This window comes from Filicampus tigris, chromosome 17 (genome assembly GCF_054856515.1).
Source record: "Filicampus tigris isolate MCC_2025a chromosome 17, RoL_Ftig_1.0, whole genome shotgun sequence".
Classification (NCBI taxonomy): domain Eukaryota; kingdom Metazoa; phylum Chordata; class Actinopteri; order Syngnathiformes; family Syngnathidae; genus Filicampus; species Filicampus tigris.
Window position 1 is genome coordinate 17,381,822 of NC_141233.1, and position 23,715 is coordinate 17,405,536.

Below are 23,715 nucleotides of genomic sequence, written 5' to 3' on the forward strand. Positions count from 1 at the left end.
CCGACTCGGCTGGCGCTGAACAAACACTCTCGGCTGGCGTACTTTTCCAAGTAAGACCACTAAAAGGTCAGCTGCCTTTGGCGAGGTCGGTCATTGGGCTATGATTTTTATGCCTCCAGAAAGAAATGAGCAGAACTTGGTACAAAAATATCCAAATTGTAAATTTGGAGAAAAACCCGGGGCGGGGGGAGGCGGTAGGGTGTTAGATTGTCATTGTCATTAAAGTTTGTTTGGACTTTTTTTTTTTTCTAATTCAGTATTAATTCGTTTTAAGACAGGCTTTGTTTATGCAAAAATGCGTCGTTTTAATTTTTGTTTTTAGTTTTGTCAGTGTTGGGAGCGTGCCATCGATAAGACTGTAAGATGTAGCTAAAAATCAAATCACACTGATTTGTATAGCTGACAAAAATGGGCCTATGCCATGCGCACTGTCCTAAATTTTTAATCAGACAACTCCACTGTGTACAAGTAGCAGTCAAAATGCCATGAAAAGCATTTAAAGCTCAACTGTTTGTACAGCTGGCAAATTAGAAACCTGAAACACTCAAGCACACACACGCTAATGTAGCATGTCTGCGCGCAGAAGCGGCTTCTAAAACACAGCAAACACCACAAAACAAAACGCCGCAAAAGTGCATCCATCAGTCTCTCGCGCACACAAAAGGCTTTTTGTGTACCTTTTAAAAGAGCACCGAGGTTACTTTTCCAATAGGAGGATTTGAAAAGTGCAATGAAACTGTCATCCGCTTTGCTCAAAACGCTCAAATGTGATGTCGGATTTAGCGTTTCGGCATCTGGGCCCGAATCATTATTAGGGATGACAAATGTGGTCAAAATGACATTCAATTTGGACATTCATGATGTTGTTCTCACAAGAACTGAATGGGAGTTGGCATGAAAACGAAATGGAGATTTCTTGTTCATACTTACACAAAGTGAATCATTCAGAAAGAAAAAATACTTGAAATGTTTTGGTTTTAATCCTCCTGTTTTGTCATGATCATTTTTCACTTAGGTACAGAAAAAATGCGCTGGTTCCAAAGTCAGAATTCTTTAGGCAACATTTTTGCAGCACCATTTCAATTTTTTTTGTGTGTGTACTGGTTAAACATTTCATTGTCATTGCTATTTCTTACAAAATTCTTAAGACAACGACCTAATAGAATATTGTCCCCCCCAAAAAAGCACAATTTGTAGAAAATAAAGGTATGTTAAAATGACTTTTTAATAGGCAACTAATAATTTTATTTCATTCTCCAACGGCATAATTCCTCAATTATCCCGCCGGAAGTAAGGGATCATGTAATGCAACAGATTTGTGATGATTTGTACAGAATTACAGACTTAAAGTGGAAGTCAATGCAAACTTTTTTTTTTCAACAATATGTTCTATGCAAGCCCACTAGTTGAAACAGAGCGTTCTGATAAATATTGCATTTGTGGAATAAGTGTTAATCCGCTCGTTTTTAGCCATTTCTGGGGGCGGCCATTTTGTCTTCTGTCGACTGAAAATGACATCGCAAGTGCTCACGAGGACCAATCACGGCTCAGATTCAGAAAACAGGTCAGCCGCGATTGGTCGCTGTGAGCGTTTGTGATGCCATTTTCAGTCCACAGAAGACAAAATGGCCGCCCCCACAGATGGCTCAAAGCGAGTGCATTTTGCTGCTTGATTTATATTCCACAAACGGCAAATTAATCAGAATGCCCCGTTTCAACTAGTGGGCCTGCCGGGTACGTATTCTTGAAAAAAATGTGTTTGGGTTGACTTCCGTTTTCAAGAAAAATTATAATTCAAAAGTCCCCGCCCCCAAATTCAGACATTGGGGAAAAAACATTCCTCCATTCCTCTACCTTGTATCATAATCGCGACATTTTACGACTAGCTGCACATGCTTTTACTGAGGCAAAGAGCAAACACTTAACAGGCTTCTCCAGGACGCCCATAAAGTCTTTATCAGCTCACCTAGTGTTTGGAAAGAGGGCTGGGGGGTTGGCGTGGGTGAGGGTGGGGGTCCAAACACACAAGTCCACGGTCAAGGTTGCCACCCCCCCACGCCACACACAAGTGGGAGGGGCCAATTGTTATGATAACACTCTCGTGAATGACTTGCTTAATTGTCACAAAGTGCGTTAAGCTTTCGGATCAGCTTGTTTATGTCCATAAAAACAACAAGCGGTGAAGTTGACATAGCAGCTGCTGGCAAAAATCAACTGCAATGTCACCTGATGACGGAGAGTTTTCTTTTAGTATTCAAAAGCAATATTCCGAGAGCTAGCCTCATTAACTTAGCTGGCTAAGATGGCGAGCACAACGAAGCAACTAACTGAAGCTCACAACGTTTTACAAACAACAAAAACAAGTACATTGTACACAGCTTGTGGCGAACCAAAGTGCGGCTGTTGATTTATTACAGTAAAACCCAAGCAGGGATTCAAACTCAGAACCCTCAAGTGGGTAGCAGACTCGCTAACTACAAGCTATACCATTCCTCTACAAAGTTATTCATTCATTCCTGGTCTACCGCTTAAACTTGTCCGTCAGTCGCGGGGCACGCAGCGATTTCTTGGGCTGGAGAAGCGGGGCAACACCCTGGTCTTGCCAATCGATCCCAGGGCATGCTCACACCTGATTTTTTGGGCAATAGGAGTGGGGCAAATGGGTCATTTAGTCATGCACGTTTGGACTGCATGACAAACCCGAAGCAACGATTTGAAACCAAATCTTCCAAACTGCGAGGCAGCCACGTTGACCGCATGGTCACTGTTCCGCCACAGAAACGTCCATTCGCCATTTTTTTTTCTTTTTTTGCTAAAAGATTGCTGCGCAGACACTAGCGACAGCGTCCGACTTTCTTCTTTTTCTCCATTTCGCCATCAGTAAAGACCTCGCCGTTCCACATACTCCACTTGTGAGTCATCGACGTCAACCGAACAGAAAAAACAAGACGAGGCAAGTGCCGTTTTGCAAGTGAAACCTGCTGATGAGATGCCCTGACCACATTGAGGTCTTTAGACTAAATGCTTCATCCTCATACACATTGCTTTTACAGATAGCAGGATAGATACAAGCTATGTTCCTCAATAACTACAACAAGAACTATATAAACAGAAAACTGCTAATATGGGGGGGGAACCGTAACTTCATGGTAGAGTTGGACTGAGAGCTATGGCAAGATTCTGATAAGGTGGCAGGCTAACTTTGGACACTACTAGATAGATAGATACTGTACATCGTAATAATGTGGCTAGATAGCTTTCCAGACAGATCAGAGCTATAGATTGCTAGATCGATGATAACGAACTGAGTAGCTCGCTGTGTAGCTTGACAAATAGCGACACTGCTAAATGTGTACCGGCAGATAAATGCTAATTAGGTGGCTCGCAACCGTTCTTGTTCAATAAATTCAACTGTTCTTGATCAATAAATTGATCTTGAGAAAAAAAAAAAAAAAAAAAATTTTTATATATATATATATATATATATATATATATATATATATATATATATATATATATATATATATATATATATTAATTCAGATAGCTAGCATTGCTACCTCCGGCTACATTTTCTTTTTTGTGTTTAACTTTCTCACTGCTGTTGTTTACAGCGGGAACTTTCCCACAGGACCCGTCCGTTTTATCTATTTATGACAGGTACACTATTTCAACGTCACATTTTTGCCATCGTACAAAAAACAAACAAAACAAAAAAAATGAAAGGAGGGTGACACGAATCCTAAGGTTTCACCTTACAAGGAGGGTATCGAAACCGGCTTTCCCCGTGCATATGACAACAACCCCCCTGCCCCTCAATCGTCTTATGAAAAGGACTAAAAAGCAGGAGTAACTGGTTTTAGCTTTGGCTATTCCTCGTTTCCCTTTCCTCCCGTCCACGCCCCCTTTGTGCTTTTTCTCTCTTGCCTAGCAGGTACAGACATGCGGCACAGCCGGAGAAAAAGACGTGAATTCTTCCGCTGTTACTCCGGGATATTAACACACTTCCTGATGCCTTATTTGGTGGGTTTTCTTCTTACCTGTGTGCGTCCTCTGGTGCGCCTTCAGATGCGAGCTCTTTGTGTAAACTTTTGTGCAGCCTGCAAATCCCCCCAAAAAAAAAGAAGAAAATCACAACATGAGTCAAACTGATGGCACAAAAAAAGAAAAACAAGTTGAGCATCTCCTTAAATCAACAACAAAATTAATTGGCACCTTGGATGAAAAATTTGCATATAAGAGTGTTTAACCCTGTTTCAAAAGAGGAAGCGCACATGGTGTGAAAAGAACACGTTGTGCTTGAGACCTCTGCCAAGAAGGAAAAAGGTTGTTAGTTGTTAAGAGTTGAATACGGGTGAGGTATTGCCCTGAGAAACATGCTAACGCTAAACATTTTAAATGGTTAAATTAAATCCGTCATCGCGTGGCATGACTTTACAACAGTCTCGCCAATGCTAGCTAGATAGCACTTTAGGAAGTTTAATGGCTACTTCACTAGATGGATGCAAGAAAAGTAGCTAGCTCGGCACCCTGACAGATAGACGACGGGCAGATAGAAAGACCGGCAGCTAACTATTCTGTTTATTAGGTGCTTAACTAGCTTCCGAGGTAGATAGATGCTAACTCAGGTATCACTCTAAATACAGTGGACCTGGCTGGCATGCAAATGGTGAAGATCTGCATCGAATTGATGGCCACTATAGATTTGTTTTCAAGACCAAATTGCTAGTTAGAGCGCTCAGTTTTTGGAAGATTTGCAAATGTTTTTTTCCCAAATGCATTTCTTTCTGATTTGAAATGCATTTGGGACAAAATATATGTAAATCTTCCCAAAAATGAGCGCTCTAACTAGCTTTCAAAGGTTAGCTGGGACAGGCTAAAGACCTGGATAGTCGCAGAAATGAATCCTCCTCTTCTCCAGCTCCGGGTTGTTCCGCCGATTGTATTTAGGGCCTGTCAGGACACCCTGGCCGTGCGTCATCAGCATGGCATGAGGGGACAACCCCGTCACTTTTATTCCACCCACCACATGATGTTGGTACGGGGGTGGCGGCTGGCTCGCCAAACCCAGCAGATCGGCCTGAGTCTCGGGGCTGCCCGGTTGCGAGTTCGGGGGTGAGGGCGGCAGGCTGTGGGGACCCGCATGCTGGGCGGCGGATGCCTGGTAGTAACCGTGGTGCGCCCCCAGCTGGTGCTCGGCCAACATGTAGCCGCCAACGTTGTTGCCATTGCCGAGGTTCAGCATGGTCCGAGAACCGGACGCTGAGGGGCCGGAGTGGGACAGAGTCATGGTGAGGTCTGCTGTGCTGTTGACTGGCATGTGGTAGACCTGCGGCTGGGGGGCCGGCGGTCCTATGTGAAGCTCCGTGTCCAAACTCTGCTGCTGCTGGGACCCGCTGGGAAGGGTGACGCCCCCGGAGCTCAGGTCCGGCTTGATGAAAACACCGCTGACCACGGGCGGCACGTTGAAGACCGAGGTGAAGTCCGGCAGGGCCTGGGAGCCGGCAGAGGAGCAGGGCACCTCCAGTCCGGGCTCCGTCTTGATCTGCGTGGGGGCCAGGGTCTTCGAGTTGTGGCGATAGAGGCCCGTGCGCAGGTGGGACGAGCTGGGGAGGATGAGGTTGATGTTGAGGCTGTAGGGGGCGCCGGGCTTGTCCTCGGAGAAGTACTCATCCACCACCGAGGCGCTCTCCCGCCGGTACTTCTTGTCACTCAGGTCGATGGCGGGACTCAAGAGCGAGCTGGTGATCTGGGGGAGGTATTTGTCCATCTCCAACTGGGCCTGGAAGGACCAGTCGCAGACAATAAGAACAAGAACAAGTGTTCAACTTTACTTCCCAGTCCCGGCAATACCGAATGAATACCCTTACACTTAGGTGCAATGTTGTTTTTGTTTCGGCTCTGACAGAACCGCCAAAGGCGGAGAACTGGCGGTTAAGCTTTATTGGGTTGACTTTGTACCTGGCAAAATCGCGGGTTGACCTCAACCCCCATTCCATGTCTGTGCCGCCGTTGGAAAGTACGGAGTTGCCCCACATTTCTGACACCTAGCGTGAGTCGTGCATGTGATTTCTTTTATGGGGCACATTGCACATCACAAATTGCACCCAGCTCCTTGCTATTCCTGCCGGCTCTCCTTGTCCGTTCTCTGCAAACCCTTTTCTGTTTTACTCATAATCCAAAAACAAGCCTCGTTATCAGTCGCTCCATCGGAAGGTCATAAAATACCAGCGGCAGGCCAATGGCAGCCGTTTTCTGCGCATTCCTCTGAGCCATAAAGCAACCGATGTGCAGATGTGGCCATTTTGAGTCGCAACGGCTATGAATTTGACCCACTGGACTCTATGCTGGCCACTGGGGTCGACTTAGCTTCCTTATTTTTAAACCATTTTAGCTGAAAGTGCAATGATACTTTCCACGGATGATGACTGTAGTAAGTTGCAACTGCAGGTCTTTAAAAACTCATCAATAATATGCTGTTTACATCAAAGTGTACATTTTGGCTCTATATGGGCCACTTTTGGCCATTTAGGAACCCACGAAAACTACATACTTAGATTCCTTGTTACTTACCGGGTTGAATCATGCAATTTCAAGTTCACTACGAACAAGCTGAAAGGGTAAAACAAATCAAACAAGGCCTGAGGCTTAACAACACGCTGCAACGCCACGACCACTTGGTCAGTGTTTTGAATGGACAACAATCACAGTGAGGTTCGTGCCTTAAAAATCAAACGCTTTGATCCGAACAAACTTGAGGTCGCCTAAGGATTAACTGTTAGCTGGACCGGAAGTTTGGAAACTCCCCTTCTCGTCCAATAAAGTCGACAAGGGAGCTGATAAGCGACTGTTACTGTTTTGTTATCGTCGGACGCCAGGATTCATAGCGGGATCAGTCAAGCGTCTTCTCCAATTATTAACTGACTATGGATGCCTGGAGACATTGTTCAAACCATCCAGAGATGGGATTTGTTTTCTTGCGCTTGTACTGTAGGTCACCGGCTACTCGCTTTATCCAAAACATCCTTAACTCATTGACTGCCATTGACAAATTTACTATGAATTTCCAGCCATTCAATCCCAGGAATTTATTACCGGGATACTGTTTATCCTCTTCGTATTTTTTGCAAACGTTACGGTAAAAGAGTTCATGACTTCAGTAACCTCAGATGTTTATTACTCTGCTCCTTTTTGGAACCAGCGTCAAGCCAAATAAGAAGAAAGAGCGCGAACGTTAGCCTTGAATTTTCTGAGGTTGTGGCTGCGTAGTTTTATCGAAAACGATAGGTACCACCAAACTTTGGGACCGTTATGCTAAACTGTGTTTGTTAAGCTTGCTGAGAATCTGGCACGTTTGAGGGTTAGCAATTAGTTTCAACATGAAGTCTATCAAAGTATCTTTACTACGTCACTCACATACGACATTGCGCTAAACCCCCATGAGGTGTTAGCTAAAATCTGAGATGCTTGAGGATTAGCCAATAGCTAATAATAATAATAGAATAATAAGTTTTATCTCAGTAATTCATGACAATGGTGTTGTTACACTACACAATGTTTAGCTAAGAATGCTAATAACCTGTGTTAGCACTCACCCAAACAATTAGCAGCCATTTTTTATCAAGTTGTTTGCAGTCAATTGCCAGTTTCAAATTATGTTAGCTCAGCACGCTACGACCATGATGAATGGAAACAAACAAAAGGCAAGATATGACCAAGCAGACATTTTTCAAGCGTTGTTCATCAAGACTGAGAATATTTTTTTTCCGATGTCTTGGTCAGATTAGCTTCCTCTTAAGTCACTCATCTTCATTCCAAACATTATTATTATTTTTTTTTTTTTTGCAAAACCTCTGTTCTTCTTTGGCTATTTTCTCAGGCTTTTTTCTTCTTCTTTGTGTCTATTTTTACTTGACAGAGTTTACGTTTCACTGCATCGTTCGCATGCCTCCGGCTTTTGTTTTTGGCTTGGCTGAGTGCGTTAGCTTCCAGCGACACACCCGTGTGGAGGGAACTCTGTGTTTGTTGTTTGAGTAGCATGTGCGTCGTTAAGTTAAAGGATTGATGTTTTGCTTGATACGCCAACGAGTCGGGATTAAGAGCTATTCAAACGGAGGAAAACACCTTTTATTTCTTTCATTAAAACAACGTCTTGTCCGGTCTTGTTTAATGCCGGATCAGAATTTTATGTGAGCATCAAAACCTTTGAGAATGTGCAGATTTTTTTATGACCTTCTGATGCAGAGAGCAATAACAAGGCTTGTTTTGAGTCACTATCATCCTCATTTGCTGCCTCACATTTTGAATTTAAATCCAAAATGAAGATGACTCAAGTTTCCAGGAAAATGCTTTGCTAACGTAGCGAACCTTGACTTGGTTATTTTTTATGACCACCTGATGAAGTCTTGTTCTAAAAAAATATGGTAACTTCCTTGAATTAGCATTCTATTCCAAAATGAAAGTGAGGAAAGCATCCGGGAAACTGGTACGCTACAGCAAAAAAAGCACAACCTGATGATCATAGATGACCTAAGGATTTACGTTCTCGTGCTCGTGTAAGCATTTGACTAAAAAATAAACACTAGCTAAGCGTCGCGAAAACTGTTATGCTATAACAGGAAGTTGCGACTTGGTAATATTTTATGACCTCTTGAGCTTGACCAATCCTTCAAAAATGTGTTAGATAAACATGCTAATACTATGCAATGCTCGAGGGTTAGCCATTAGCTTGAGGCCAAAAACCTAGCAAAGTATTTTAACATTAAAATAATGTTAGTATTGTCTCACCAATTTACCACACAGTGTTAAACATAAGTGCCATCATACATCTGTTAGCTAAACATGCTATTTTGAATTAGCGATGATTCATCATAAAACTCGCTAGCGACTAATGTAGATCAACTGAATTGCTTGGATTATTTTTTTTCCTTGTACTGTATGTCGGTTGAGCTCCATCTTTTATCAGCCTAAGACAAAGCTAGCATTTGAAGTCGAAAGACAACAACGAGATTTTTCACAGACAAAACAAAAAGTTAAGCTGCTTAAGGAGAGGGAAGTCTGCGGGTAGTGTTTCGTACACACACGCAACCCTGCATGATGGGTAATCATATATATATATATATATATATATATATATATATATATATATATACACACACACACACACACACACCCCACACACACACGCTGTTAGAACAACTGTATAATTGCAGATGTTTGTTGGTAGACAGAACACTAGAAAAAGGTCAATCGGCTGAATGAACTTGCATGAGTTATTTAAAAAAAAAAAAAAAGAATCCTTAGTCGGTATTAAATCAGAAAGGAAGCAAACGCGCCAACCTTTTTTCACAACAGCGCCACCTGCTCAGTGTGGCCACTGGTGGTACTCCACTATCTTTTTGGATGCAGGTGTGCAGGGGAATCCTGCGTCGCTGCTTTGCGTACATGCAAATACGCCGCGCGCGTTGTCGAGAAAGTCAAATACTTAGTCAAAAACGTCGCGGAGAAGAAAGGCCGACACAATTACAATAAAGCCCCCAAAACGCCTCCCCTCCAAGCGGAGCCGAGCCGTATGTGAATATTGATCTGCGAGGGATCATTAGGCATGACCGTCAGGTTACTGTGTAACCGACCCGTCGTCTTACGGCCGCTGATATCACGGCTAAAGAATCCGTTGAGTGCTTTCATATTGGTTACTCATTCCGCGGTTACGGCTGGCGGGACACGAAAACCACTCGTGCCGTGATGGGACGTCTTCATCAAAGCAACGTTAGGCTACCGCAACGGGCTTCTATGCCAATGTGACTGACCCCTTTCATACTGCCTCCAAAAGCTGTCATTCTGCTATCCTTGGTAACAGCAATTGCAATGTCAACTGTGGCCACCTTAGCTGACTTCACACTGCTTCGTGTAGCTGCCAATTTTCCTTTTTTTTTTTTTTTTTTTTCCTTCTCAGTCTTGTGGTTCCGTATGAATGGCATTGACATGGAATAGGGTGGGGGGGGGGGGGGGGGGGGGTTATGTGTTGAAGCTTTTTTACGCACTTTTTCAGGTCGCTGTTCTGGTTGAACAACATAACAGAATGAAAATGTCACTTGATTATTCCACTTTCTGGTAGTACAAGTGGTGGGGAAACGACTGTAGCCCCTTTCACCTGTCCAGTAAGTGCCTTCATTTTTTGACCTTTTTCAGGGATGGGGGTTTGAAATCCACCTGTACATTTGCCGGCTTTGGAAGTAGCATCGGAGGCGGGACGCTACCGACGGTCCCTTCCACGCGGCCCGTAAAAGCCAAAATGTTCTTTGTAATAGACAGCAACGCGGAACGGAGGTTTGAAGTCAACCTGCGAATTTGCCGGCTTCGGAAGGTGGGGAACAAAGTTGACCTGGCAATTTTCCACCTTCTGATGCCGAATGACGCCTGCGCATAAGGGAAATGTTGTAATGTTTAACACCAGGCAGTCACGGTCCTTGAATAAATGTTTGATGACAAACAGTTCTAATAAATTAAAAGCGTATGAGATTTCCTTAAAAGCTAAACGCAAATGAATTGTACATAACAGCTATACTGTACTGGTTTGCGAAGCAAAAAGATCAGAGAGTTCACTCCAAGACGCAAACATAAGAACGACGTGGAGAAACAAAAGGAAGCACATGTGACAGGTAAACCGGTACAACCCCCCCCCCCCCCCCTGCCCCCACCCCACACTTAAACAACCCCCTCCTCGCCTCCCCCGCTGCTTTACTTTCTCATGGCGGTGGGCCTTTGACGGCGGTGCCCCGAGGCGGCTTATGGAGATGTGGGCCCTGCTCAGACAGGTCGGACCGCATACTGCTGTCACGGCACAGACGCTCACTTCAAACAAAGAAAGGACAAGAAACGAGCCCCTGCAACCCCTCCTCCCCTCGAAAACGTCTGAAAACGACGACTGGAGATGGTTAAAATAAAGAAAGAAATAACCGAGGAGGCTAACAGTTCGCATTTATAGGTGAGGCGTGGGCAAGGTGAGGCACGTGGGTCACCTCATGCCTCCACAGGAGCTTTTAACGTGGTCCGCTGCGCAGGTTCGAAAAACACTTTGAGCTGAACATTTAAAGAACAAATATACATCATTTGATTTCGAATGAGAAAATGTAATAACAATTGCTTTCACGCAACCAAATAATACATTGGCATCTATGGTACAGTTGCTCTAATACAACAAAAAAGATGTCATCTTAAAATTGAATGCAATTTGATTTTTTTTTATTCATTAAAGGCAGCTAATAGCAATGTGTGTCAATAGGTTTTACGTCAATGCATGTCTCCAGAACAGCCTAGTTTATTTTGCAACATATAGCGATATCATCTTGACGACAATTCACATGAGAGTGTTTTACAGCTATCGTCAACATTTTAGACAATCAACATCAATTTAGAAAATCCATCAAAAATTGGTGTCAATGTCTACATATGGCTGGCTTAACAACAATCAGCATCAAGGTCTTTTAAAGACAGCATTGGTGTCTTTTGAGAACAATCCTTTATTTACGATAATTGATGTCTTAACATTTAGCATCCACATATTTTACAGCTATTAACATCTTTTAACAATTAGTGTCAATGTGTTTTACAGCCAGGAGCTCGTACATCTCGTTACAACACTTTGCATTCACGTCTGTTGCGATATTTTGTGTTGACGTCTTTTCACGACAATTAGCAGCACCGTATTCTTCAACAATTTGCATCTTTTAAAAACAATTCGTGCTTCTATCTTTTACAACCCTTAGCATCTACGTAATTACGAAAATTAGTGTCAACGTTACTTGGCACAAATTCACGCCGAAAATGTGCGTCTTCAACACTTTTAATGACAATCAGCGTTGACGTCTTTTATAGCAATTCAGTACAATTTTTTGGACGATAATGAACATTTCTCTTTTAACTACAATTACCTTTGGCTTCTTTTTACAATTAGTGTCTGTGTCTCTTTTATGCCTGTTTCAAGGGACAGCTACCATAAACATATTTTGCAACAATTAGTTAAGCCTTTTAATGACGATTGCCACCGTCGTCTTCTACGGCAATTTGTGTCTTTCATCGACTATTAGCGTTAACTTCCTTTGATGTCAATAAGCATTGAGGTCTTTTAGCAAAATTTGCCTTTTAAAGTCTTTTTAAGGCAATTAGTGTCTTAACTACAATTAGCATCGTCTTTGACCCCAATTTGTGTCACAGAGCAACGGTTCGTGTGTCCTTGCAGTTTGCCCCCTCCCATCTGCAGTTAGGTAAGCAGAATATTTGCAGGCAACTACAACAACAACAACAACAACAACAACAACAACAACGACGACGACGACGACGACGACAAAACAAGGCGCAACAATCGCCCGCGTAGTAGCCTGGTCAGGATCTCCCGTTTATTAGCAGACAGCAAACGCTGCGTTAAACCTTAACACAGTTGTTTGACGGATTTGTGTCAAGATTATTCCTAGCAAATTCCGCAGGCAACAACTTTTTTTTTGTTTTGCATAAATCAACTAGCCAGTCATGTCATCACATGACTAACACAATATTCCAACATGAATGCATGAGGGTTGGGGTTGGAGACCCAACGCGTTAAACGTTCATCTTGTGTTTAATTCCAACACGCCAGCACGTCTAAATAGTTGATAAGGCCGTCAGGTGCCGAGCAGGACTTTAGCCCACACAGGTCACGTAGTTGATTGAGTGAAAGCACACAAAGCGAGGAGCCGCAGCTCCGGCTCACTTCGGCGGGTCGGCGGAGACTCTCACCCCGGGCTTAACGTCCTCAAACACGGATGAGTCCTCGGCACCGTCCGCTGCTCCGGACATCCTCACCGGCTTTAGCTGCGTGAAAACCACCCGCTCGTCGCTCCCCTGCGGCGGATTCATGACCGGCCCTACGCTCGCTGCCATTTCAAAACGTTCCCTTAAGGTGAAATTCGTGTCTTAAAAACACATATATTGTTGTTGATGTTGTTGTTTTGGGGGGCGTTATATTTACCGCAGCTGAAAGAAGCGACACAGTAAGTCCAGCAAAGTCTTCCGCGCTCAGTTCTCACCTGCTACCTTTTACCTGAGCTCAAGTATAGAAGGCAACTACCAATCAGAGGGGGGAAGGAGCCGAGCTGGCCAATCGGCTGCGGGGAGGAGGGCGGGACTCACCTGAGCGTGAGCAGGAAGTGAAGTGCAAGTGTGCTGAATGGAACAGATTTGCTCGTCATAAACACACCAATAAATCATATTTTCATTTTTTTTTTTTTTATGAACATTTGACCATTCTTGAGTCTGCACACACAAAAATTGGCACATGAATTCCCTCTTGCTGTAGGGAAAAATAAGATGACAACGTGTCATATTTCTGGTAGTAAACAAAAAATATTAAATGTTTGAATTTGCAATAAGAGTAAGAGTTTAATTTAGTGAAAAAAATGACTTTGAAATACATTTTGAAAAATGACAATCATTTTTGTGTTACTTAGATGAGATGTGATACACTAACAACAACAACAATAACAGTACTTTCATATTTTAAGATTTGTATACGGATGAATGTTATGAACATTAAAAATGGTTCAAAAAGTGTAAAGAAACATTAAAAATAAATACAAAATAAATCAATAATAAATACACTAAAATAATTGTCAAAATTAAAAAAAAAAAATATATATATATATATATATATATATATATATATATTTAAAATATTTAAAAATAAAAATCTTTCTTTACGTGTGTGAGTGTGTGCGTCCAAGTTGTTACACACGAATTTGTAAAAACAAAAATAAACAAGAAAAGAAAGGAAAAAGTAAGTAAAAAAATGGTAAAGTAAAAAAATAGAGATGCACTGATACTACTTTTTTCCGACCAAGTCCGAGTACAAGTCCTTACACTTGACTACTCAAGGACCTGATACTTGCTGTTAATTGCATTTTGCAAATGATGAAATTGTATTTCATTTTAACAAAATATTTCTCAAAAACAGACTTTTTTTTAACATTTCGTTTCCCTCAAATGTAACACTTTTCAGAGTAACCGTGTTATGACTGACATTTTAACATCAAACTGCATGTTCCTAACAGTTTTACGCTTGCCTGGAACGCGAGGTATTTCAGTTATGTAATACTTCACTCTGAACACTAGAGGGCATTATGTAAACGGTGCCCATACAGTAGATAAGAGACAAAGAAGAGTCTGGTAAATGTCACGTTACGTCTGTGTGTTAACTACAAAATTAAGTGAGGGCAAAGAAATACAAGACTTCCTCTTGACAATATCACCATTTAAACATTTTAAAATAAGAATAAGAATAGTAACACTGGAAAAAGTACCACTTCAAAGACCCCACGTTGTTATTGTTGACAACCAGTACAGTTGTAGAGTGTTTTTTTTTTCTCAGAGCCTGAACTTTTCTGTTCTTGTCTGCCTGCATGCTTTGCTTAGTGTAAAAACATCATATTTAAAAAAAAAAAAATAATCATGTGAAGTCATTTGCAGTAATAACACTGGGAGGATCCCATCGCCCTTTTAATTTTCATTTAATTGCTGTCAAATGACACATAATTGCACTACGGTTTATGTTGGTAAAAAAAATGGTTCAGTGGTGTCAGGTCAACAAGGAACTACACCATGGATTCCAGTTAACATTGGATGCTAAAAACTAGCAATACCCAAACTACTTTTTCCTGCAGGTCTGAACTAAGATTTCCAGCCCAAAAAAAAGGGACTAATGACATTTTTATTTAGTTCTGATCGAAACGGCAATATCAAAAGATCCACAAGATGACAACTGGAATAGTCGCATTCCATCCTAACGGCGACCTTTTTTTAATGAGGAGCCGTGAAAGCATGTAGCAGGCTAACGCCCTTTATTGAGTTTGAGGACATGGCTAGCAACCAAGTGACACGGTGACTTACTTGCATTGTGTTAGCGTTATAGCTAACATCAGGGTAGTGTTATTTTACAGACATAAGAGTATATGTTCATTTTTGGTGGATTTTACTGACTGTAATGACCGCAGGCCGAGGTTGTTTTTCACTTGTTAGCCAAAATTCGAATGTCATGCTGCTAATGTGAGGCCAAATTGCTATCCTTGGATAAAGCTATGCGGTTGGCAGCGAGAAAGCAAAAACGATGGGCGGGCTCTTAATGCATTGGCCAAAATGTTAATGCTATGCTACCAACATGACGCTTAGCCGTGGATAAAGATACGCGGTCATCCGCGAAGTCATTTCAAATCTTTAAAAAATCACGTCAAAAGTAACGGTTTGCTGTTGTCATCTCGATAACCATAAGTGCTACGCTACTGACAAGAGGTCCAGTTACCATCCTTAAAAAAAATAATTAAAATATTAACTTTATGCAACAAATGATCTGCAAAATAATACTATGCTTTTGTTAGCCTGCTAACAGACACGCCGTTGATGTAAAGTCTAGTTGTAAATCGCCGTATTAAATAATATTCCATGTTAGCGTTTGTGTGTCAATGGGTGTGTTGAAGACGAGCGCTGCGATTGGTCGCCCGGCCTCCTATTGACCGAGGGCGGCACAAGTGAACAGTCTGCGATTGTTCTCAGGAATGACGCTGCCTGTTTGCCTTCCTTCAAGGCCACAGCTGAGGCATCGATCCGCTTCGGTGACGCTTTGTCACGTTCAAGCAAAAAAAAAAAAAAAAAAAAAAAAGGCATCCAGAGTGGGGAAAAATTAACGACGGCGTTGTCGATGCGATCGGCGCAAAAGGTTCACGAGAATAGTGAGGAATTAACGAATTAGATTTGTATATAAGTTGATAGATAGATAGATTGACAGACAGACAGATATGCATACAGTATACATACATACAGTATATACATACGTACATAGCTATACACTTATGCCGCATATATCTAAAATGAACATCTTTTGAGTGGACATGCTAAGATTTGTTGCAAAGTCATTCTGTATTGTACATTTCAATGACACTTCCCGTCACAGAAAAAAATGACTCCACATTTTTTTGCGGCTCAGAGGTGACGCAACACCAGATCATTGCCGCTATGGTTTTGTAGCCACTGTCAGACATTTTTCAGCCTGTTAATGGCGTCAACACACAAAAAAGAAGGAATCGTTAAAAAAAAATATATATATATATCTTCTTGCAAATGAAATAGAAATAATCAAATGATTTCGTGATTTAACAATACAGGCCAATAGCACAAAATACAAAAAGAGCAGTTAAAGTCTATTCAGTCCCAAGACATTTGCAAGTGTACATATAAACCGTCAAACTTGACAACTTTTAGGAAATCATTAACATTAGGAGCTGAATTTTCTTATCAGTAGGGGAACTAATACATTTTATGACTCTCCATCAGGGTTGTATACCCCATGTCGCCGAAACATTGCACAACACGCCGAGTATGACGGGAAAAATTGCAAAACGGAAAAAAAAAAAAAAAAAATCCTGCTAATTATGTCGCCTGTAGTGAAGGAAGTCAGGGTGAAAAATGCACAGCTGGATGTGTGGGATATGACAGGAAGCAAAGAAGGTGTATTTCGCCACCGCTGATATTCCAGCGGCAGCCGTGACCATATATGGGCGCAAGGAAGTCCCTGGAATTCCTTCAGAGATGACGCCACTTTGACAAGGTAAACACGGGAGCCCAGCAACTGCTCGACCAAACGGCCCACCACCACGGCGACTTTTAACCCCCAAAGACGATCGTTTCCTGTCCTATCATGTTAGTTAGCATGATTCACGCTTCATGGTTGCCGTGTAAAGCAGGGAAAACAAAAATGTCTGAAAATTTCCTGGTGGGGCCAAAAGGATGCCATTATTCTTATAGCAAAATTTGTATGTAAGACTTTTTTGTAAGTCTGTTTTTAGCAAGCTAGCGTTCCCTTGTTGCCAGGCAGAATTTGTGGGGCATAACCACTTGTGCCCCAAAGCCCCTCTCCATCAAAAGTCATCATCTAAATATTGGTATACAGAAATCTTTTTTTTTTCTCAATTCTTTTGAAGAACTAACATACAAACTAACATTATTTAATACGGCGATTTACAACTAACAGACTGTTTGGTATGCAATTAAATGAAATATGGTTTACGAATTTAAATTGAAATCTTGTTTAAATTTACGAGCAATAAATATGAACATAAAACAATCAATGAAATTAATTAATGAAATACCGTAAATAAATGAACGAATAAACAACCAAATAACTAAATAATTAAATTAAATGAAAAAATAAAACAAAGCAAAATAGGCAAATTAGCCCATTGTTTGAAACCCCGCTGAAGGCTCGAAATTGATTGGCGTGATCTGTCAGCATCAGGTTGTGTGTCGCGTAACACCACCTCACACTTGGCGTGTCAACAATGCGGCAGTGAACCGATGCGACATCCACTGGAAACCGATATGATATGTGCGCGTCTTATCGACGCTCGTTCGCCTTCGTGTCGTCTCGGCGCACGCGCTCCGAGGCTAGCGACACATTATACGGGTGTCGGCGGGCTCATTACCCGGGGCCTTGCTGCCGTGTGATGAATTAGCCGCCATGAATTATAAAGGATGCTAACCTTGTTTTTGCCCATCAGACAGCAAAAACCCAAGTAGGCTATCATGGAGTTGCTCCAAAAATGAAAAAATGAAATAAGAGTCAAACGTAATGCCCGTGGCACAACTTGACCACGTTTCCGCTCAATTAGTCGTGTTGAAAGCTAAACTTTTTGTCCGGCCTTGCTTCTGAATCCTCTCAAATGAAATTCTGTCAAGATTTATAATCTATTGTTGAGGCATTGTTGCATTTTCCCAGTCACAGTTGGATAAGTCCAATCTTTGACTTCCGTGATCAAGTATGCGATGTGAAAGAGCGATTGTCCTCCATTTTACAACACCGTAAAAAAAAAAAAAAACGTCCTCCACAATGGTGTGCTACTCAAGCGTGGCCACAACGGGATGATGATTTGTGCGTATCTGTCGGACGTGTCTGAACAGACGCAAAATGAACTTTACTCCAAGCGAATCACTTCCTCCCGTTGCGTCACACGCAACATTCCGGTCCCACTGGGCGAATCGGGATCTGACGGTGGGATGTCTGCGCGATGGTCGAGGCGCTCGCCGGTGCCACTTGCTGGAGTAGACGTGCTTTGGCAACTGCAACTAAAGCATTATGGGCAACAGAGGATGACGGCCGCAGGGCAGATGATGCATTACAGCTCCACGTCTGAGTGCCAATTTGTGGTTTTGTCGCAGTGTTCTTTGAAGTTGTGGCGGAAAAGTTCAAGGTAGTTCAGGGTACAAAAGAGGGCAAAGGCCCACCGACTGTGTATCGTGGGTTCTGCATCACAGCTCGTGGGCTACAGAGTATCAACTTTGGAGCATAAATTACAGTCCATGGCTATCTATGGACTATCGACGACGGATCATAAGCTATAAGTCCTAGACCGTGGACCAAAGATCATCGATCATCAGGTCCACGGATCACAGAAGATGGCGCAGAGACCGGGAATCAAAGGCCACAGAGCATCTATCGACCACGGATCGCAGTCGATGAAGCGTAGACCGCAGTCCGTCGACTACGGACCAAACGCAACCGTCACGCCGGTCGAGAGTCGAGTGTGCTAACCGCTAGGCTAAAAGGCCGGGCTGCCAGCGCCCCACTTCAAGGCTTCCGAGGAGTAAGGGCGAACAAATGTACATTTTGCACAATGCCAGGTGGCATCCGCTACAAGATAAAGGATTATCAAGCAAATCGGAGAATCCTTTCGTGATACCTGGAGGGGGAAATCAAGACTGTGTAACACAGATGATCTTCTGTGATCATATCCAGATTAGAAATAGTATCGACAAATAAAGATCCTGTCCTATAAGACTATCAATCATAGTTTTGTCGCCCATGAATCGCGGCTCAAGGCCCACAGACTTTGTTTCGTGGACCATAGATCAAAGTGTCGTGGACTATGAATCAAAGACCGCGGACCATAGGCCATGTTCACAGTCCACCGAACAGCCACCATGGACGTAGGACGATTCATCGCGGACCGTGAACCGTGAATCGGGGCCCGCGGACCTTAGCCCTTGGGTCTGAGGCCACGGACGATATCGCATCTTAGTTCTGATTTGCGACGTTCTTTGACACGACTTTGTACATTTTTGTGCACAACGAACGTCAATTCCAAGACACCCCCCCACCCCCAGGACCTTTTCAGTTGTTTGGAAGAAGTCGACATTTGACACGGATTTCAAGTTCTGCGAGTCCACCAGGAGAACGCTGACGTCCACCAAGACGTCAGAGACGAGCTATGTTCTTTGATTTTGCAGCTTGTCGCGAGTCCGTAGGTGGACTGAGTCACGCTTAACAATGTGCTCGCAAAAGCCTGCACACGCACAAAGCAGCATTTTTCACAACCTGCACCTGTGACGTTTTTTGGGACCTGGCAACAAAAGGGCTGTTTTGACGGAAAACAAAACACTCGGTTACTATAACAAACACAACTAAGTCCTTCAAGTGAAGTATAATAATTATAGCAGTCCATTATGATACGACATAACATAGTTGTTAGCCTTCAACAGTGGTGGGCAGTAACCGAGTACAAATACTTGAATCGGTACTTCCCAAAGTCTTTTTTGGAAGTATTTGACCTTGGCGTACTTTCTTCACCACTGACCGACAGAAAGCCAAGTGTTAAAAGGTGGCTGGTTCTCCGCCTATGAAAAAGCTTCAACTTCCCCCTGCTAACGACATGCAACGGGCGGTTACTTTTTATTAATAGCTGCCATGACAGCGGCTTTGTAGCCGGCCGAGTTGGTGGTGTTTACCTTAAGATTATGGCGACAAAAAGCCTGGCTGGAGCGCAACCTTTGACCGGCAGCGTTCTGACACTTACTGTATGAGAACATGATGGATGGACGGACGGACCGGGTGATCAAACACTCAAGCCTGAGAGAGTGCCAAACTCCATCATACTGAAACTTTTTTCATACACGTGAACCACGCCCAAATATCAGGAGTATGTATTGTCATTATATAACAGACAGTCATTTGTTTTCAGACCACGTTTGTGCTCGGGGATCTTACGACCTGAAATATGGACTCCAAGCAGAACACAAAGCGTAAAGCCTGCAGCATCCTAACACTACGCTAACTCGAGTCCCTTAAACCCAACAACGAGACGCGTCCTAGTCCAAAAACTAACCCTACCGCAGCCCTTGACAGGGTCCGACAATAAAAGTGGCCTGAGTGTGGCACTGCGTGCGACCTTCCAGATCCTGACCCGACTGGGCTAGTACACGTTTTATCAATAAATACAAGGAAATCAACACATTCTTGCTTTTTACATCAAATGTTTTATTTTGTACTAATATGGTATTTTATTATAGAGTGTCTCTTATATATAATTGTGGTATTTTATGCTGCCTGAAAAAACAACATTACATGTCAAAAAAAAAAAAAAACCTAACGTTACAGAATTGAAAAATCCAATATCAAGATGCTAAATAAAGATGAAGTAACCATTGAAACTTATGATGTGAATACTCGCGAGCGGGGCCAGAACCAGTTTGACACACTCAAAAAGGCTTAGTGGCAGAAAAAGAAATGAAAACAAAGATAGTCGTCATTATAAACCCTAACCCAAAGAAAACCTGACCTGACCTGACACCGATGCAAAGCACGGCCCCCAACCCAAACTGGAATAGGAACCCCGACGCCAACCTGAAGCCGTGACACAAACCCAAAAGCCTAATTCCAAAACCAGAACTGAGAACGCCAAGCATACGTGGAGGCGCTTAAGGTGAGAATCCCGGCTGAGTGTCGTCCCTCCCTGCTTGTCAGGCGCCTCCATTTCAATGCATTTCAGTGGTTCACGCTGACCTCTAGTGGACAAAAGACATTCCTCATCTTGTGCCTTTTGCGAGCAGCACGCTCGATGTCAAACACACGCACACACACACCAGCACACACGTGGGTTGAAGTGACGACGAGGTGTCACATACGCGCTGGCACGCGCGCGCCAGGATCCGAGCTAATCATAGCCGCCTTAATGACCCGCGGAGAGAGACCCCGGCTAATCCCAGTCACCTCGGGGACCTGAAGCAGCACCGCCCCGCCCCGCCCGGCTCTTGTGGGGGGTGCGCCGGCTCCGTTGGAGTGAAACACTGTCAATGGCGATCGATCAGGTTCTATCGGATTGGATCGTTAGCATATCGCGAAACGCTGTAAGTTACAGTACGGCGTCTAAATGTGTCGTATCGTCGCGTAACTTATCTTGTCTTTCGTTTCTGTATCTTAACTTTACGTCTGGTATTTTGATGTGTCGTACCTTCTCTTTCTGCACCTTATCATATCTTTAGCGTATCCTATCTTTACGTATCATATCCTATCGATACGTATCATACTGTATCGCGTCTTTATGTACTGTAAGCGTTTTACTCATTGTATGTGTCTCATCTTATTTGACATCACATGTGTTTGCATCTTATTGGACTTGTCGTTGTGGTTTGTCTTCACATGGGATTGTGTCTTTTTTTTGTGTACCTGATCTTTACCTGGTTGTAGAAAACCTCCAAACAAGCGCTACTTTAACACACACGCTGCAGCAGCACATAGAGTGCATCCCCAAAAATCTCAGGCATACCCGCTCTGCCTCGTCTTCTTCTTGCTCTTCGTTATGCTGCATGTCTTCCGGTAGAGCTCAGTGCTGCCCAGCGCGTTGTGGCCCAAGGTGGTACTACACGGGAGCTACGCAGCTCAAAATTCGGGTTAGCCTGTGTACTGGATAAAAGAAGAAGAAAAAGATGGCTTGAAAATTGGCTAATGAGTGGTGAGCTCCAGAAAAAGCAGAGGTGGACCGCTGCTTGCGGGGGCTCCAGCTCACCATCGGGTGGCGCCAAAGGACAGACCTTGCAGCAAGTCCTGCTGCTGCTCTTTCTTGCCAACAGAGAGGCACATTGATATGAAGGATATGCAACTAATGAACACCTGATGTTCACTTCATGAAGACACACCCGCACACACATACACGCAGGGCGAGCCCTGGGAGAGGCAACGCTCTCTCGACACGATGTCCAAATAACACCACCGCCCTTGTAATTAAGACGCAAAGCATTTGCATGGACACACGCACGCACATGCACACACACGCTAATGAGCGCTCAACAAGGTCTTCTAATCAAAACATCAACCCGCAATTTAACAAGGGTGTTTGCACCTCCATCATTACTTGGCTTTTTTAATTTGACGCACCCCCTGGGGGGCACTTTCACACATCACTAGGGGTGCATCCACTACAGTTTGGGAATCCTCGTCTCCCCCTTCAGTGTTCAAACTGTGATGGCGCACCCCTTCTCTTCAAGCGACGCACCCCCTTTAAGATCCCAACATGGTGAGAATTCCACATCACCAAGATGGTGCACCCCTTTTCACATCCTCAAAAATGTGAATCTATGCTGGCGCACCCCCCCTCCCGACATTTTTCACGCACTTTCTTGCAACAGTTTTGAGCCGTGCGCACCCTTCAATGCCCGACAGAAATGTCGCACTCTTTCACTCCTCCATTTTTAAGCCGCGCACCCCCAACAGCATTGGCACACCCCCACTCCCCCGCACACACTCTCAAAATGAAAAAAGGCCGCCATTCCACTAATCTCAGGCTTCCCATATAGGGCACTTTCAGACCCTCAGTTTTGGAATTCCTGGTGTGGAACAATCTTTCTCATACTCAAAGACACGCGCCCTCGTTCCTCTCCTGACAGAGATGGCGCACCCCCTCTCCCCCCCCTGAAAAATAAAAAGCATTGAGCGTGCAGTGTTGAAGGCGGCGGCGCCCGCCGGCTCTCTGCTTTTGCCTCTCTGGTTGATTAGTATGAAGCTTTATGAAAAGGCTTCATTAAAATTGCATCCAGTGTTTTCCGCGGCTGTAATGAAAGTTAACGCGAGTGTCAAAAGCTTTCCCGCCAACCAAACGGCAGCTAACGCCGACTGCTTGCTCGCTCGCAATTCACAACACGCATTTCTTTCATTGCATCAAGGCTACTGAAAACCGAATCAAAGGGAAGGTTGTCAACAAATACGTTTTTTTTTTTTTTAAACATTCAAATGAAATAAGTTTTTTTTTTGCAAATGATTTTATTTAGATCTTTTGGAGATTTCTTATCATTAAACATTTGTATTTGTATATATCTTCATGTTTTTTTAAGGTACATTGTTTTGTCATAATTTGTTTTTCCAGATTTGGTGAGTTTTCTTCTTTTTTTTTTAACAGACACATTTTATTATTATCATATATTATAATATTGCTTTGCATTTTTGCTTTTGTTTGTTTTTCATCATCTTTTAGGCATCCACATACATTTTTTTTAATGTTTGTAAAAATGTAAAAAGTACTGGAAAGAGGACCTTGAAAAAATAATTGCATATTAAATCGAAACTGCAATATTGAGGGGGGAAAAAAATTACAATTTTATCCCTTACTAATACTTATCTTTACTTAGGAATCACATCCTGTCATGTGACAACATGACTTTTTGAAGCCTGCTTTGTGTGTTTGGAAGTAAGTTTGAGTGTCCTGCTGATTTTGGGGCGTGTGAAGTCACTTGGATGTCCGAGCTTGTATTATTTGCGCTGTGCTCACTTGAGTGCAAGCGGGCCGGCCGGCACGCTGTTTTTTTTTTTTCTTTTTTTTTTTTTCCTCTCTCTCTCTCTTTCCTGTTCTAATTGCCTGCAAAGGCCCG

The 23,715-nt window shown here is 43.1% G+C and overlaps 1 protein-coding gene across 4 annotated transcripts in view; it reads right to left on the reverse strand.

Annotated features, from left to right (window-relative positions):
* Nucleotides 1-13,064, reverse strand: part of klf5l (Kruppel like factor 5 like) — a 30,704-nt gene extending 17,640 nt beyond the window's left edge. For 2 of the 4 annotated variants that reach the window (XM_086013052.1, XM_086013049.1), the window contains exons 1-3: nt 12,775-13,048; nt 4,885-5,782; nt 4,041-4,100 (exon numbers count right to left, since the gene is read on the reverse strand). In XM_086013052.1, coding sequence (XP_085869178.1) covers nt 4,041-4,100; nt 4,885-5,782; nt 12,775-12,918 — 1,102 coding nt within the window. In that variant the 5' untranslated portion in view covers nt 12,919-13,048. Of the gene's footprint in view, nt 1-4,040; nt 4,101-4,884; nt 5,783-12,774 lie in introns of all 4 variants that reach the window. The other 2 variants (XM_086013050.1, XM_086013051.1) reach the window with 2 other exon arrangements.
* Nucleotides 13,065-23,715: the final 10,651 nt, after the last annotated feature.